The following is a 17,849-nucleotide window of genomic DNA, read 5'->3' as shown; positions in this document are numbered from 1 at the left end:
ACTGACACCGTCTATTTTTCTGGACGGATTCTTCTTTGGTAGGCTATAGTCTACTGTTTGTTGTACTCTGATGCCTTTTAACTTACAATTCCATCAACATTTATAAGCCTATTTCTGCGCAGTGTTACACTTAACACCTGACAAGACACAGCAAGGATGCACACTTCCTTTCTATTGTAATGCATGGTTTCTGTCAGGGAGTAAATGCTCCAAATTCCAAAGAGCTTGCACAGTCTGCGATATGGCTCACAGGTGCACGCTATAAACATCATGGTTAGCAAGGTTTTGTGTGGACGAAAAAATGGAGACGATCAGCATAACCTAATCACGTCACTGCCAGTCTATAATACATCAACACTTTGGTGCACAACGTCACCTGGTGGCAGAACAAAATCCTTATGTCTCTTTTCAAAATATGACTTGATCATTTTATATACAAAGATGCCAAGGATTCCTAACTACTGTATTTAGGTACACTTTTGAGGTACTTCTACTTCACTTGAGTATTATCAGTGTATGCTACTTTATTCCAACTCCACTGCATTCCAGAGGCAAATATTGTACTTTTTACTGCACTACATTTATTTGACAGCTATAGTTATAAATACAAGTTACTTTCCAGATTCAGATTTTTATATTGTGATAGATTGAACTACCCAACAGTATATAAAGTAGATAAAATTAGCTCTATCTCAACCAGCTAATACAATATAATGCTACTTACACATTAATGCATTAGTATTCCAATCATATAACATTGAGAATGACTTCCGGATGGGAGCCGAAACGTCTTGATTCTGAAAACAGTGTCCAGATGACTACGATTGAAACCCTTTCTACGATGGAACATTCCTGGACGAATGAGGGACTACACCGTCATATAACATAAGATATATAGGCTACAGTATATAACACACATATCACAGAGGCTATGTGTCTGTGTCATGAGTACTTTCACTTTTGATACTTTACAAACATTTTTGACTTTTTCTCATAATTTAGTATTTCTCCATAGTACTTTTTATATAGTGGGATTTCTATGTTTACTTAAGTAAGGGAGCACAATACATATTCCACTAGTGGATTCAGTATCTTGCTCAGGGCCACTCCAACAGGGTGTATGCTTGCCAACGTGAGAACTTACGGTGAGGGATGGTTCCTTTGACCCCGGATCCACAATACCTCTCACCAAGGAGAAAATCATGCTTCAAATAGCTAGATGAAATAAATCCAAGTACAGTAAGTTCCACACTGAAGCCTGTACACAACCACGGGCTACCAACACAGGTGTTTTCACTTAATGTACCTCATTAGACCTCTTTTTAGGACTGTGTGGTCATGTACAGACTGTGCTTGATTGACATCTCCCTGACTCTTCTGCTAGCTTTTTTGAAGGACAACCAACACCTTAATCATTCTAATAGTTACATGTAGTTTGGTGACCTCATGTAATTCCCGGGATAGCTCCGCCCAACATAAACCTAAGGTCTAATCAGACAGAGTAAGTGAAAACGTGTGTGTGGGTGTGCAAGGCCTTTAAATGTTTTTTCATGGGTGACAAACCGTTTGGACATTTTGGAGTAATAGTGTGTAGTATATTTGCTTATTATTGTATATTTAGTTTTTTATTTCCTTTTAGATGTATTAAAAGAGTTACTATGCTCAGGTACTCACAACGAATCTCAAGTGCGCGCACACACACACACACACACACACACACACACACACACGCACACACACCACAGTAGAAAACAGCAGACTGGTGCCGTGACTTAACAGTTTAATGTAAATCCAAGACAAAGTGTGATTACATTTCTACACATATACAATATGCATATGTGAGCATACAAATTCTCATTAATAACTCGATTCACCTCGGAGACCGAAAAAATGATCAAAAGTAACAGTGAATAACAAGCTATAACATAGTTCACCACAACGCGAGCCCCTTCTCACCCTACAGTTAGTAAAGAGGACAATTAAAATAACTATATTCTTCTATTTGACGAAGCAGTTTGTTTGTTAAAATCCTCCTGTAAAATTTACAATGCTATCATTAGTTTTTTCGAAGCCTAATATAAATTCACTCCATTTTTCTACAACGAAAATTATTAAGAGAAGCACACAACATCATAATGGTAACACAAGCGCTTAGTAGCAAGTACTCAACTTGTTAGGAGGTTTAATTAATCCTTCTTATTGTCATTATTATATTTATTTAAACATTCTATAAAGCCAGTAAAATATCCATTCTCATAACATACTTAATATTAAGCTAAGGAACAGGGTATACATAGAACGCTACATCAACAGATTGAAATAATGAGACATCACACCCCAATAAACAAAAGTAAATAAGAAAAGACGATTAACAGAGAAGTATACTAGGAAATACTGCAGCACACATTAGCTTTATCGACAAAGAATGAGATTTTACATCATTGAGAAACCATACAGCAATGGACACAAAAGGGGGTCAGGGTTTGATGCACTCTTAGGTCTTTAGAAAATATAAATAAACTGATATATCACTTGCATGAATGTTGTTGTGCATGTAGCTGTTTAAGAAAATTGAGCTACACTAATTTACTGTTAGAATTTTGAGAATGTACCAAAAGGGATTGTGGCTTTGACTTGACCTCTAGTTTAAGATTAATATTTTTGTAGTGTAAACAGGCAAATCTGGCTTTGAATGTAGCTTTGGTCTACCACTTCTAGATTCAATTTATTAACACCACAAAAATAACTGTATTTGGCTCGAAATCTCTCTGAAAGTAAGATGGGAAAAGCTACATTTTTCAGTTATGTAAAGTAGGGCCAAAGATCTTACAACACAGCAAATTGGGGGATTTAAGGTGGTATAAATTAATCCATATCCTTGCTTGATTTTACGCAAATTAGAATAAATAAAGATAGTAGGAAAACAATCGTATTTGAATCAGTTTTGGTTCTTAAATTCATACATTGTAATCACCTGACATCCCTCTATCAGTGATGGCATCAAACCTTGACCACCTCACCCTGAATTCCCCCAAGGAACAGCCAGCAAAAGGAGCAGATCTCCTCAACAAAGGTTAAAAAACAAAAACATACACTCTCATCCAAAAGGGCTTTAAAAATGCTTGTGTAGCTAGATTATGAATTTCCTGGTGACAGAGAGTACATCAGCTCATGATTAATCCACCTAACACCTGTTCATAACCCCTTTGTGCTTTGGGAAGCAGCTGCGACGTTGCCAAACGGTTTACACTGTACCAGTGTTGGGGTTGACGTTGCGGGTTGTCGATTTACTTCTTGCTGAGCTTCACCTTGACAGATTTTGCCTGAAGAAGACTAATGTAGCACTACACGTCATCATGCTCTCAGGAATGTTTCTCAGTGTTTCCAAAGCTCCAGGAGGAGGAGTATTCATGAGCAAAGTTGGAAGTTTGAGTGGATTTTATAGGAGAATGCCAGGTTTCACAGAGAGCGAGATACTGCCTTATTTAGTTTTCCCTAATTTAAATGTCACCTTAAACCTTTGGCGGTATTGTTAGTTATTTGGAAGGCAGTAGTCTAACTACAAAGTCGCTAGCTGGGAAGGCTATGCTAACCTCAACAACACAAAAAGGTTTTACACTCTACTTAAGCACATTTTGGTAATTTGTAAGGTCACTCGATCTACGTTAATGCTCACATTTGATTCATCTTTCTTATAAAACACAAAACATTGGTTATGTGAAACAGAGTAATAGACAAAGGTATCATACACATCAAGTCATTTTCCACAATGTTGCGCATACAGGGTTTCTCTTTGTTGGATTTTTCATTTGAGAAAATAGTGATTATTTGATATCCCCTAATTATGAGGATAGTGGTAATTTTACATTATTTCTCTCATATGGGATTTTGCTGGAGATCAAATGTATAATTATTGCATCATGCATGGCCACAAACGGTGTAGAAATTAAATGAATGGTCACCCACTGAGAAAGATCTAAAGCCATTTCAGATGTTGCAGGTCACATATTACATTCATTTTGTGCAGGTGACCATGGTTTTAAAGGTATAGTTGGTACATTTTTGATTAATTCATTTTTACAGGTCATTCTATTCCATGGCACGCTAATGTAAAACAAATTTTTTTGTTTTTACAAATTCATTTTCACACAACACCAGTAAAGCTACAACATCAACAACGTAAAAAAATAACTGGCTTATAAAACAATTTGGAGAGTTGGAAAGTTAGATAATTATTGATCATTCAATCTAGACAGGGGCCAAGTGTGAGGAGTAGTGAAAGTAAAACCTACTGCAGCTCTTCTCATAGTTGAATGTCCAGATTCTAAACAAATTAATGACTATGCTGTATGCATTATGTTAAATCCTCCCGGTGTATTTGTACATCATATGCACACATGCATTTGCTTGGGTGTAAAACAACATGTCCTCAAAAGCACTTATAAAATGTTTAAAGATGAGACCAAAAGTTATTGCCTGTTTGCTTTAGCAATGCTGTGGTGGATTGCTTGTACTTTACTGTACTGTGCTGTACATGATCCATCTGTTGAATTCTTTGGTGGGAGGAGCGAAAAAGTCCTAGTGTGACAATGCTATCCCCATGCTGACAGGAAAGGGGGACAGGACAGCAGTGTAGCATGGGTAACGCCAAATTCCCTGCGCCAAACAGTGGAATGTTTCAGTAGTCTGTCTCATAACAGAGGAGCCAAAAGATTTCAATGGAAAATCATCTCCCTTATGCATGTGTGCTTAGGCCGCAATGACCTAGAGGAAATTAAGTAGATACTGTACAATAAAATAAAAAGACAACAACATAACATGGAAGAATGATGTAACCAGCAATGTACTATGTAATCACATCTTTAACTGCCCGCACCCTAGGTTTGCATGCTGGAGCTGACGGAGAGTGGAGAGTTTTGGGGAAACAAGTACCAGGATGACAAACCACTCTGGGGCCTGCCAAGGGATTTTTTAAGAGATTGTTGTATTTCAATCCTGGGTGTTGCACCCTCAAGCCTAAGCATCTATCTATAAGGGCCCCATTGGATTATCATCAACTCAACACTTACTATCATCAGCAGTGTTGCAACACTTTACACAGGTGCACCCACCTCCACGGAATACTAAATATTACTGTACATCAACCCCCAGGTTACAAAATAGAAATGAGCCTGACATATAATAAAAACACACACACTCTGATAAAACATCCACAAGAATTATTGCAACAATCTCTAAAAATAAACACAACATGTACTACAGCCATGTCCAAAAGTTCAAGATAATGTTAAGTAAAAAAAAAAAAAAATCACTTCAAATGCAAGTACTATGGTATACCATGAAGGAGAGGGGAAGGGGCTTTCACTAAACCATTAGTGGTCCTGATGTGCCCACCTTCGAGAGGACAAATGAACAGAGGAGATTATTTGTATCATTGGCTACAAGAAAAAAACAATGTCAGTTAAATCAAGCAGCAAACACACTAAGCGACAGCCCTATTGGTTCTCTAAGTGTTCAGGTATCCCGTTCGGCTGGCGTGGCGATGTCTGTGGTGTGCCTGGTTCGAAGACAAATGGACAGTGGCGACAAGTCGTCCACAAAGTGCCCTTCCAGGTGTATGCTGTGGCATTTCCCTTCTGTTCTGTTGTTGCAGCTCTGAGATGCTATCCAAACCTCAAGCACAACAAATAACTTCCAATTATCTTTGCTAGAGAAACAAACAATGACAGCAACAAATGACAACACGTCAGAATTCTAGGTGTGCATTCAGGTAAGGTAGTGCCCCTGCGGCTCCTACCGACCACCCGGGCTCAGTGTTACTATCAACCTGCTCAGTGCCAACTTGCTACCATTTTAGTCCCATTTAAGATAGAGAGTTTCACCCTGCCCTCCACAGTCCCTACCTAAACTGACCCTGTGCTTTCAACCAGCCCCCTCACTCGTGCCTACACAGTATCTCTCTCAAACAACCCTCGATACTCCGTCTCTTCGCTGCAGCCGGCTACCTCAAGCCTCACAGCATCACCCTCACGGCAACAATCACTTTCTGTCAGGCCCTTCTCTCGGACTAGCTTTTAACCTTAAAAAACGACCTCTACTGTGTCTCAAACATTGTACTGTAACTCATTCCCTGTACATGAAAACTGAGCTAATATCTCTGCTGTGTAATCACGATGCATGAATTAACTTGTGTGATTAAAAAAACAAACAAATGTATTCCAAACTAAAGCCACATTTTGGGTGTCACTGTGATAGAGGTTTACAGCTACAGTTATTCTGTACATTTTCATATTTACATTAATATCCAGAGCAAATGTAACAAGAATTTTTCTATGACTTTGGTAAGTACCCCAGGCAAGTTATCTCATGCACACATAATAAAATAGCTCAGCATGATATCAACTCTGACATTAATCTTCATCATCTATAGTATGCTGTCATTAAGACAAGAAACAGCAAGGGCTGAGCCTACACCTGGAAGAGAGCTACAACTGCCTCGACTAGGATGTCAAACCAGGGAAACATGTCTCTCTAAGTATAGCTATAGTCTCTTGTGGCTTTCAGGATCCAAGCCAAGTAAACTGTGTCGTTATATCTGTAAGGCACTACGAGGGAACAATGGTCAAAACCTAAAGACTGAAGAGAATTTTGAGGAGGTGGACTACACACGCATGGCTGACAGTAGCACACACAGACAATCACGTTGTACATGCCTATGTTATTATAACCACTTGTGCAATCACATTGAAAAAAGAGAAACAAATAAATCTATTGGTATCAGGAAAAAAAAAAGTTTTCTTCTCAAAACAAACAGGTGCGACTGCTACATTCTAAGAACGGGGCCCAGCTAAGACACCTAGCTAAAACTGAAGTATCGTCATAAAGGTGAAACATAAAGGAAAAATACCTATAAATACACTAAAAAGTTTGTTGTCTTCTGTTGGTTATATTTCCAGAAGCCTCCTCGGCTGGAGAAGGTGGAGTGGGTGGGAGTTGCCTCTCTTTTCTCCCCACACCATGAATGATTTGGAAATATTAAGACAGTTCAAGGCCATCAATATTTTTTTCTTTGAAGAGCAGCAGGTTTCCGTATTTCACCTTCTCCCAAATCTCTTGGGATTACGAACTTCCAGTCAGTAACCCCTGTTCAACAGTCACTTCCCCAATTTAAGAAGAGAAAATAAAAGAAAACAAACCAGAAAACCTCCACTGTCCCAAAGGGCCTGTTTCAAACTTCCCTGTAAAACTAATGAGACATTACTTTCCTCATAAAGTAAAGCGAAGAGCAGACAAATTAAAGACAAATAAAAGCAAAAACTGGCCCTTTCAGAAAAAAATTTGAAAGAAATTGAATTGTACCCCTCTGAAATTTAACACCATCTTTCCCTTCTAGAGAGGCTGTGAATCTTTTTTTCTTTTTCTCTCTGTCATCTTCAAGTTATATGTGACAGTTTCATGAGGATTGCATGTTCCTCTGTCTCTGTTTATGTCTGAGGTCGAGGAGAGGATGTTTAGGATGTCGACGGGGCTCAGGGCGGGTGGGTTCGGGGGAAGCAGCAGCGCTGGGTCAGGCTCTCCAGTGTCAGTCAGTGTCTTCTCTAGAGGTAAGGGTACTGGTTGACCTTGGTGGGGCTCAGCGGGTATCCAGTGTAGACAGTGGAGGCAGGTGAGGCGCTGATGTAGGCCTGGTGGGCAAACTGGGCCTGGTACTGGCTGTGGTGCAAGGTGGGCGAGGGCAGCACGCGGTGGCCCATGCTGACTGGGACCTGGTGGACAATGCTTGGTGGGTAGCTTCCGTGCTGGACTGCATGGCGCGCCGAGCCCTGTGACGCCACCAGGTGGGCCACGGTGCCAGTGGAGCCCAGAGCAGCAGGGGCTGTGTAGGTGTAGAGGTGGGGCTGGCTGGGCAGGTGTGTGGCAGTCAGGTGTGGGTGGACACTGCCCGTGTGAGAGGGGCTATTGTGATGGAAAGAGTACGGGGCCTGAGTGGAGATGGTGGGGGTGATGTAGGCCTGCTGGCGCCGATGACCTCCATTTCGATCGGCTACCATGTGCTGCTGGGCCTGGAAGAGGAGATGATAGAAAGGCAGTTGTCATTATGCATTGGATACACAATGCATTATCAACCTTAAAGGAATAGTTTGACATTTTGGGAAATGCACTTATTTGCTTTCTAGCAGAGTTAGATGAGAAGATCGATACCGCTCTCATGTCTTGAAAGTAAATATGAAGCTACTGCCTGCAGCTGGTTGGCTTAGTTTTGTACAAAGACTGTAAACATGGGAAACAGCTAGGCTGGCTCTGTCCAAGGGTAACATCTAACAGCACCTTTGAAGCTCAATTACTTCAATGTGAGGTTGCCAGGCAACCAGCGAAGACCCCAGGAAGTGACTGCGCCTGGCCAAGAAATAACCCATAACTGTACATCCAAACTGTCTTTTTACACTTTGTTTTTTGTACGGATTAAAAAAACGGGATATAATGTGTTAATTACTGAGATTTAATGGTGCTGGTAGGCTGACTTTGTTACCTTTGGACAGAACCAGGCTAGCTGTTTTTCCCAGTTTCCAGTCTTTGTGCTAAGCTGGGCTAACTGGCTGCTAGCCTTAACTTCATATTTACCATACAGACATGAGTGTGGTATCAAACTTCTTATCTAACTCTTGGCAAGAATGCGAAAAAGAGTATTTCCCAAAATGTCAAACTATTTCTCCACAACATGATCCTAAAATGTTGAGATCTGAGGTTTCATACACACATATTCACACGCTGATAGTGATAACACATGTGTCACCATACCTGGCTGAGATTGAGAGGCTGCTGCTGGAGGGGGTGTGGCCCTGAGCGCTGCTGTCGGTAGGACCCCCCTCCAGCCATGCCTCCTGGTACGTGATTATTGCCAGACACCACTCCATTGGAGGATTTGAACTTGTAAGCTGAATTCTGATGATTCATTGCATCTGCACAGGGGAGGGATACAAGTTTGGTTAATTGGGAAGCAACTAAGAACATAACAGTTACCAGCTAATGCATGAGGGTGTGTTTTAGGTTAGGAAAGAATCTGTCACAGTCCTTTACCTGACATCAGGCGCTCACACTCATTTGGGACCTCACTGTTCTGGGTTTTGAGAGGGGGAATGATGATGGTGCGGGGGTTCCCATTGTTGTAGTTGTCCAGGATGGTAGTCTTTGTGTCATAGCTGTTGTTGTTGGGGGGTCTGGACTCCACAGTGTAGGGGCTGTTGTGGCTGGAACAGTCAGAGTCGGGTGAATCATGGACTGTCACGCAACTGATGACATTCTTCCGCTGCTTTGAAGATAAACTGGAGGAAACAGAAAGGGGACCAGCGGGGAAAGTTACTTAGAAATCAACTCCAGTGATTAGGTCAACTCAAGGCCATCAATATTATAATATTATAAGTGCTGGCTTATTGGTAAATATTTTCACTGTATTTATCATTATCAGATTCTACATCCTCTCTTTAATTGTATACTGTATGGTGCAGCAGTATAGACCCCCGAATCTAACTCCATTACTCCATTTCATTTTTGTTTTTCTGTTGTCAGATGACTGCATGGTTATAAAATTGATTTGATCAATGGTTGTAAAATATCACTGCCACCACTGGCCTTAGGTGGCATGGTTAGCATTTTATGACTTCAGATCAAATTACTTTTAGGGTTAGGGTTATGGCACCACAAGGTTAGCACCGTCATCTGATATCACAAACAAAGACATGTAATTTAAAATGCCTTATAGCATATACAACTTTTAAAACCAAAATAAAATAGCAGGAAGTTGGCTTCTTAGTTTTGCTGGCAATGGTGAAAACATATCTGTATCCTGTCAAAGCAGATGCATGCCATGTTTCGAAACAGGTCTCGGTTTTCTCTGTCTTGGCCAATGTGTAACTGCAGCCCTTTGTGATGTGTTTGTTGTGAAAATTCATATTGCAACGACAAGCCTGCAAATCTTTTACCTTGGTAGCACAGTAACATAACAAGCACTGGTAACCCCAATAATAAACAAAGCCTGTATCAGTTAAATAGAACCACATTAATCCCTTAAAACCCAGAACTGACCTGTTGTTTTGTTTGTGGTCATCTTCCTCATCTGTGTCACTGCTGATGGTGATGATGCTGACTGCAGGGCTGGGAGTGTCGGGGATGATGATGGTCTGTCTGGGGACGTGGTGCTGGTGCTGATGGTCGCGGGTGGTGCTGGAAGCCTGCTCTGCTTCGCTAGCCCCCCACACGCCACCCCCACAGCCTTGCGGGGGCGGGCAGTTGGAGGCCAAGCCGTTCTGTAGCACAGCGCAACGTGGGGGTGTGTTCTCCTTCACCCGCTTGGAGCGTTGCGGGGACAGCACCGCCTGAGAGGACGACACCTCGTATGCTGACATGTTCCTTATAGAAAGGCAGAGAAGAGGGTAAGTGCCACACAGAGGGCAAAATACACAGATGCTGAAAATCAAAGATCAAAATCTAAAGCTATGAGATAATGATTTATCTGCCAGTATGATGATTTACAGTAAGTCTAAAGTCATCTGAGTGTTATAGTACCTGGCCGACATCTGGTGCTGTTTGTTCTTTTTGGAAGAGGAGTTGTTATTGGTTGAGGGCTGCCTCATAACGTGTGCCACACCGACGTTGAGCGTCTGATTGGATGGGAGAGTGACGTGGCCAGCCAACAAGGCTGGCTGCTGCATGATGGGATTATAATGGCTGCCATGAGGATGGGAATTCCTGTAATATAACAGTTTTATGTTACCACAACAATAAGAAACCTGCAAGTGAAGTAGCAAAGCAGGAAATACTGACAGATACATTGATATGTCAGGATGATAAAACCCAACACTGGTGAGGGTAAAGTATTTCCCACAGAAGCCAGAAGGTGGCAGCAGCTAACTTTTCTAAAGAGGACGAAAGGAGGTAAGGGAACAAGTGAGGGAAAGCGCAAAGAGGGAGGGCAGAGGAGCTGACACCAGCAGCTGTGGAGCGATAGCTCTGCAGAGGAAGTGCGACACTTTCCCAATCATCTCTCTGAGGACAACAGAGCTGCCACTGGACAGGAAGGGAGGGAGAGACAAGGAGGGGGGTGTCTGGTCACAGATGGACAGCCGCGAATCAATCTGAGCATACATGGCCCCAGCAGCCCTCCACTTACACATTATATACCTACATCCTCCTTATCTCCCTGCAGATTGCATTCTCCCATCTATCCATCCATTTATTGCGTCATCGCAGTGACAGGCTATACTTGACATGATGTCTCTACATGTACATATATCCATCTCCCTGAGGTAAATCTGCTCTTATAAAAGCACCAATGTTCACGTGGGGCCTGTGATTCATTTAAGATAAAGGACAAGCTGTCAGGGAGGTTTAGGCTCCTCGGTCAATCAGTCTTATGCCATACCATCTTCTTATAGCACATTTTGACCTATAAAAGCCATTAAACCACAGCTGGCCTTTGAAATCAACTTATCTGACCTCAACTACAGACTTGCCCCTGATGTTAAGTGTATAAACTTGATTTGACAAAGTGCATTACAATGACCTATGTCAGCCCATTAGATTTATTTATCCAGCTAAATCCTTGTGTGAAGAAAGGTGGATTCGAAAAGTGTAGGCCACAATATTCAGACATCAATTAATGTTCTCCAAAATCAGTGAAGGTTAAGACTAGCTGGGAGCAGTTAAAAGTAAGAAAGCAGTGTTGTTCACCTCCAGTTGGCGAGAGGCTGTGTACTGCTCATGGAGTCAGGGATGACAGTGGCATGCTGGACTGAGGTGTGGGTGAGCTGCTGCCAAGCTGGAGGCAGCAGGATCTGCTGGGTGCCGCTGGGCCAGGCCTGCTGAGGTAGGAGAATACAGAGTGGGGGATAAACAAAGAAGGGGAGAAGTGGAGATTGAAAGGACAGAAAGAGGAGATACCGAAAAATAGTCAGATGTCATGTAACAAAACATCCAAACTATTTTATTAATGTTGTTTTATGAAGGCTGTCATGGGACTGCAAAGTTACCTTTTTTTTGGCGTCTTTTAATTTTAAACATTATAAATGAACAAAGGGAATTCATTGAAATTCACTGATAATTTTGAGGGTGTTGTAATAAATTACAGTGTGTTTTCAAAAATGCATAACAGCTGATTTAAACTAGCTACTGGCTTTGCCAAATGATCTCCGCCAGCTTCAAGTAGACATCCATCGGCAAAAGAGATAAGACTAGGACTTACTAAAGATGTACAGCAGCTCCTTTCTTTGTCTGCATGTGTATGAGTGAGTGCATGTGTGTGTTTGTCTGTGTGTTAGTGTGATTATGTGTTTAACTTGAGTCAAATCAACCTATGTTGGAATTAAAGGCCTATTCAAGCTGCTGTGAAAGAGGCTACTTTATATTTCCGATGCAGAACAGGAGGAGTATCAGGCATAATATGCCCCAAGATCTGCCAAGATGAGTGTGCTTGCGTGCATGCCCGAGCATGTTTGTGTGTTACTGTGTGTGTAACTCTAATAGTTTAATGCAGCTCTATTGATTAGCACTTTAATGTCAGGGCTAATGAATTGTTCCTTTAATACCATTTGCACATCTATTTACAATGGCATCAGTATGTGCAGCAGCACACACGTTTAAACAGAGGAAGAAAAGACAGACAGAGAGATGAGAGAGAGAGAGAGAGACACCATACAAAATGCAAAGCAGATAATCTGTGCATACGGTATGGTAACTTTATTTTTTATGTCTTTTAACTTCATCTTTGTCTTAACCTTTATCTTGGTACTCACATCTTTGCTTTGCTTTGTCTGTTTTCATTATATTCTGACACAAAGTAGTTGTTCTGTTCTGTAGTCTGGCTGCAGGCTTGTGGAAGTTGAATTGTTTTTGTCTGAGGCAGGTTGCAAAGTCCCAACCAACCAGCCTGTGGTTGAAGTGCTGCAGGGGGGCATCTGCAGGCCAGCAGAGCTGCCTTGTCTGTGCACTGATGACTGACATCTCTAATGGAACATTCTGGAGCTGGTCTTTACATCTAAGACCACATCCAAGGTCTTTTATCAACATGCCATTAAGGGACTCTAATACATCCATCCTTCTCCTGCTCCTCTACCTCCTGCTCGTTCTATCTTCATTCCTGGCACTCGACATGCCTCTCTCACTAGGCGTCTGCGTTGTGTAACCGGCCTGTCTGCCCTGAAATGGTAACCCAGTTAAGAGGCCATTTTCTTTCTTTTCAGAGCCTACCATCACTATCAGCGGCCCACCGCCTCCCACCTCGACCTATACTCCCCTGATGAAAACCTTTTGTCACCTCAGGGCTTTGAAAGCCCCAGCTCTCACTCCCCAATTGTTTCCACATTTTCTGCATTCCTGCTCCAGATAAAGGTCCTGCTGGTTTCCCTGCCTCCCTGCTTGGAGCCTCCTTCATTCTGCCCCCTCTCTGCAAACCCAGGGAGCTCAGGGCTAAACTCACATGGGTCCAAAGTGGGCAAAGGGTGCATGGGCAACAGTGAGCAGTGGGTGGGTGAAGGCACAGGTGGGGAGAATGCATCCAAGAGGCAAACAACGAATCAGCCAAGCCTGTGAGACCTCCCACAGTAAAGGAATAAAAACACATACACACCACACACCCAGTTATTAGGTGTGCTGCTCGCTGGCCTATATAAACCATCTGCTTGCATTAACTATTGCCTGTCTTTGTTTAACATGTGTGCAGACAGAGGTGAATACCTACAGAGCATGGCAGCAATGTGTGATCCACATTTTTTCCTTCATAAGACATGAACATTTTATTTTATTTTGCCTCTGATAGATCCATCATATCCATGGATCTGGCGATGTTATGAATTCTCTGGTCAGACAGAGCCTCATCCAAGCTTCCCCTGACCTCCCAGGATCCTCTGAGGCCTGTAATTTGGAGCGCCTGACTTGGAAGCAGCCCTGGAGCTAATCACCATTTGGTATCTGACAGATACCATAGAAACACAGACACACGCACACACAAACACACAGAGCTTTGCTGCCTGCCTACTGCATGATTAACTGGAGATAAGGGAGTGCTTCAAACTCCCTGGATTCTCAGGGATATTTAAAGCCATCATGGAAATTTCCATAGGGAAAGAGGTGGTGTGGTGATGGAAATGGTCTACAATGTGTGTGTGCAGAGAGAGTGATGCACAGTCACTCTCTGTTACTTCCAACAACTGTATACTAGCAGCTAAAGCTCCGGCTTCACTGTGCAGGCTCCAGTGAAGGCCTTCTCTGTGTAAAAGGCTCCTGCCTTTGTGTGCATCAGACCGTGGCAGCCTCAGCCTCCAGGAGAGCGGGGCAGCAGAGAGAGTGAGTGAGGGGGAGAGAGTAAGAGAGAGAGGGAGAGAAGCAGAGAGCAATGCACAGGAGAGCTTGGCCTGAATGCGCTCAGGAAAAAACAGCTTCCAGCATGGGCAGGGTCACGAACACTAAGTGATTTCCAGCTTCCATCAATAGATACTATTCTTAGTGAGGGCTTATGAAAAAAGGGGATGCAGAGAGTTTTGTTTGAATGTGGGCAGTTCCAAGACTGACCGGCACTGTTATTTGTTAAGACCCAAAAAACTATTAGTTCCTTCTCTGTGATACTCGAATCTCTTCTACCTGTGCGAGCAGGCCAGGTTGGATCTGAAGAGGCTGGGCACCAGGGGCCTGCGTCACTATGGGAACAGCATTCTCCATCCGCACAGAGTAACTGGTGTGCTTGGAAGGGGATGCCTGCAGCCCTGTGCACAAATAAAAGCACATGTACAGAGGATGTCGACAAATAAGTACAGCAATACCCTCCGTATGTGTCACTTTTGAACAACATCATGCCATCTGCAAAATTAAGAGTGAGGGATCAGATAATGTGTTATATATTCACATTGATTTATCTGCATTCAACAGATGTCAAAACCCTTCTGCTATGTTCAAATATAGCAACACTACTTAGAAAAACAAAAACAGTAGTCATGGTAATAGTATAAAAACAGTTTCTAACATAATTTTTTTTTTATGACCCATTCCACAAAAATAAACATTTTTGTTTATACATAAACAAATACAATGATGCCTTAGAGCTCTTCTACCCTCCCAGTGCTAACACAGAGGAGACAAAAGGGGGGTGAGTAAGCCTTACACAAAGATATTAAGTTTCCTCTCAAATGATTAATTGCCTCATCAATGGTACGATTGACACTGAGTGTGGGGTGCAAGGCTAACGCTGTAAAACAAAACAAAAAAAAGCTAGCTGTGTCTGTGCACACAGATAGAACTGAAACCGACTACAGAGCTGTATGTGTGGTACCAGATAAATGCTTTTCAATTGTGTTTTATCCTCATCAAATGAGGATAAGGACAAGCCTGTTCTAATGCAGGTGCTCACAGCTGAGATCTTATGTTTTGCACAGATGACCACAAATCCCACTCTATCCGTTCACTCTAATGCATACTGACTGGTCAGACCTCCTTACCTTGGAAGCCAGGTGGGCAGACAATGAGCGCCTGCTGGAAGGGGTCAGGCCGGGCAGCGCAGAGCTGAGGAGCCCCCGGCTGCAGGGGCATGCTCCTCTGGGCCACGGCTGCCATGGAGGCAGCGGAGGGCTGGTAGAGTGCAGATTGGTAGTTTAGTATGGAGACATCAGGACTTGCAAAGGAAAGGGTGGCATTGTTGGTTGAGGAGGGAGCCAGGTTGGTGGCCTAAAGGAATGATGGGACCAAAATAAAAATCATGAGGGTGGAGGAACTGATGGGAATGATAGGGAAGTGGAAGGAGGGAAGGCTGAACAGCAGGCATGGTAAAAACAGAAAGATAATAATATACTGACAAAATAATGCACACATAGAGATGCAAAACAACCACCAGATCAAGAGAAGATGGATGGCGGGGTATCCATCACTGATGAGAGCCAATGGAAGAATAAGGAAATTGGACGACTGATTTGAACTTGTCTTAAAATATGCGGATCGTTGATTTGATTAATTATGTTAATGTGAAGAGAGATGCAATCAATGCTACAATTCTTAGAATAATCAACCATCAATGCCACCAGTGCACATTTGACTGAGATTTTGGTAATTTTGTAACATTTACAGCGTTTACTGGCAAACAAACCATACTTCTTTAGACTAGAATAATGCACTACTGGACAGGAATTGTATTCTGTCTATAGTGACAATATACTGAACATGAATTTATTGATGCTATATATGTCTCAGTACACAATTTTGCAATAATAAACCACACAGCAACATTAACATCTCCCTTATTGTCACACTTAAATGATGAGCGTTAAAGTCATAAGATGATCACGTTATAAGTCTGTTTAAATGTAAATGTTACAGAATCAATATGAGCCAATATAATGAGCTGCAGCAAAATTTGACATTTCGTGTCACAGCTTCCCTATCTAGCCTCCAAATCAATATGACTGACAGGAGTAATATTTCACAGCCAACAGTCATTCTGTAATTATGTAAGCTTAGGTAACTCCAGCATGTCTTGACCATTAATGAAACATGTGGAATACTAAGACTGCGTGGGAACATCCGAGACATACAAATGCTTTTAAGAGACACCGTTTCTACTCACTTCATAAGTAGTATTTGCTCCATGAGACACTGTCTAATTTTAGCCCTTTTATTAAGCGTACGCAGGGGCGGAGGGAAATACAGAGACAGCGCTTTCATTTTTCATTTGCTCTCTTTAGCGTGTTCGATGAACACCAGGGGAGGGAACATAATCAATATGCCACTGTGGCATTCATCATACACAAGCACAGAAGCAGCAAAATACAAGCCAAAGATGCATTCCAGCCTTGCAAATATATCGAGCTGAATAAATCACTAACTTAAGTCTGTCTATATGCCCTGAGAGCCAGGCGCAGAAAAGACAAGCTGAGGGAATGTTAATCCATTTAAATCACAGCAAGATGGGGTTTTTGTCGCATGCTACACAGTGTGAGCTGGCTCGATATAGTTGGTGATAAAGAACTCTGTTTACTAAAGAGGGAGGTGGGTGGGGGGAGAGAGCAGGAGTTGTAACTAAGCACAATCTGGAAAACCTTGCAACCCGACACTCTGTGATTCCGGCATAAGCCAAAAGTCAGCAGTTTCGATTCACAGACCGTACGGGAACGAAGCGGTAAAGCACCACAGGCTAAACCCAGGGAAATGGGAGGACAGACGAGAAGACAGAGGAGGACAGGAGTGAGAGGAGGGAAAAAGAGAGGAAGCCTGGTAAAAGGATTCTTAAGGCCTGAAAGCCCCAGAATGCAAGGCAAGCAGGAAGTGGGGCTTGTCATGTGTGCAATCAGCACTTTGTGACAATCCCACAGGACCTGGGCCACAGACAAAAATGCAGGCAGACAGATATACATGCACCAAGGCAGAAAGGCAGGCCAGTAAGCATGGAAACGTGCAGACAGACAGGAAGAACGGACAGAAAAAATAGAACAAAGAGACAAACAGCCGCTCATGGGCTGCTAAGTGGTTCAACTCCTGACAGTTTGGTGTTTAAAATACAATTATTTGGTTAAGACTGGGTATGTAAGCAAGATGTGTCATATTGTCATATTGTTGCTTGAGGGTTTCAGCTAGGCTTTCATTATCCAATATGATACATATACAATTATGTATACATATACAGTATAAATAAAGTACATATGCAGTGTTCTCCAAATAGGTGATAACTAGTCTATACTTTGACTGAATTCTTTCACTTTAGAGGTCTCAAAGACTTTTATTTTTATCTGTAGTTTTATTAACTTCTGGCTGCATTTCTTATGTCATATTTTCAATCATAATTTTATTGGAACCTACTGTGGAACTGCACTAAACCA

General features: G+C 42.2%; 1 protein-coding gene across 5 annotated transcripts in view; it reads right to left on the bottom strand.

Moving 5' to 3' along the window:
• Positions 1-1,763: 1,763 nt before the first annotated feature.
• Positions 1,764-17,849, bottom strand: part of hipk2 (homeodomain interacting protein kinase 2) — a 72,077-nt gene continuing 55,991 nt past the window's right edge. For 3 of the 5 annotated variants that reach the window (XM_044194283.1, XM_044194285.1, XM_044194284.1), the window contains 8 exons: positions 15,483-15,708; positions 14,632-14,753; positions 11,728-11,858; positions 10,564-10,746; positions 10,084-10,407; positions 9,079-9,323; positions 8,800-8,960; positions 1,764-8,063 (listed from right to left, as the gene is read on the bottom strand). In XM_044194283.1, the coding sequence (XP_044050218.1) occupies positions 7,599-8,063; positions 8,800-8,960; positions 9,079-9,323; positions 10,084-10,407; positions 10,564-10,746; positions 11,728-11,858; positions 14,632-14,753; positions 15,483-15,708 (1,857 nt within the window). In that variant the 3' untranslated portion in view covers positions 1,764-7,598. The remainder of the gene's footprint in view (positions 8,064-8,799; positions 8,961-9,078; positions 9,324-10,083; positions 10,408-10,563; positions 10,747-11,727; positions 11,859-14,631; positions 14,754-15,482; positions 15,709-17,849) is intronic. The other 2 variants (XM_044194281.1, XM_044194282.1) reach the window with 2 other exon arrangements.

The sequence above is a fragment of the Siniperca chuatsi genome, linkage group LG4 (genome assembly GCF_020085105.1).
Source record: "Siniperca chuatsi isolate FFG_IHB_CAS linkage group LG4, ASM2008510v1, whole genome shotgun sequence".
NCBI classification, from domain to species: Eukaryota; Metazoa; Chordata; class Actinopteri; order Centrarchiformes; family Sinipercidae; genus Siniperca; species Siniperca chuatsi.
This window is presented reverse-complemented; position numbering and strand designations above follow the sequence as displayed.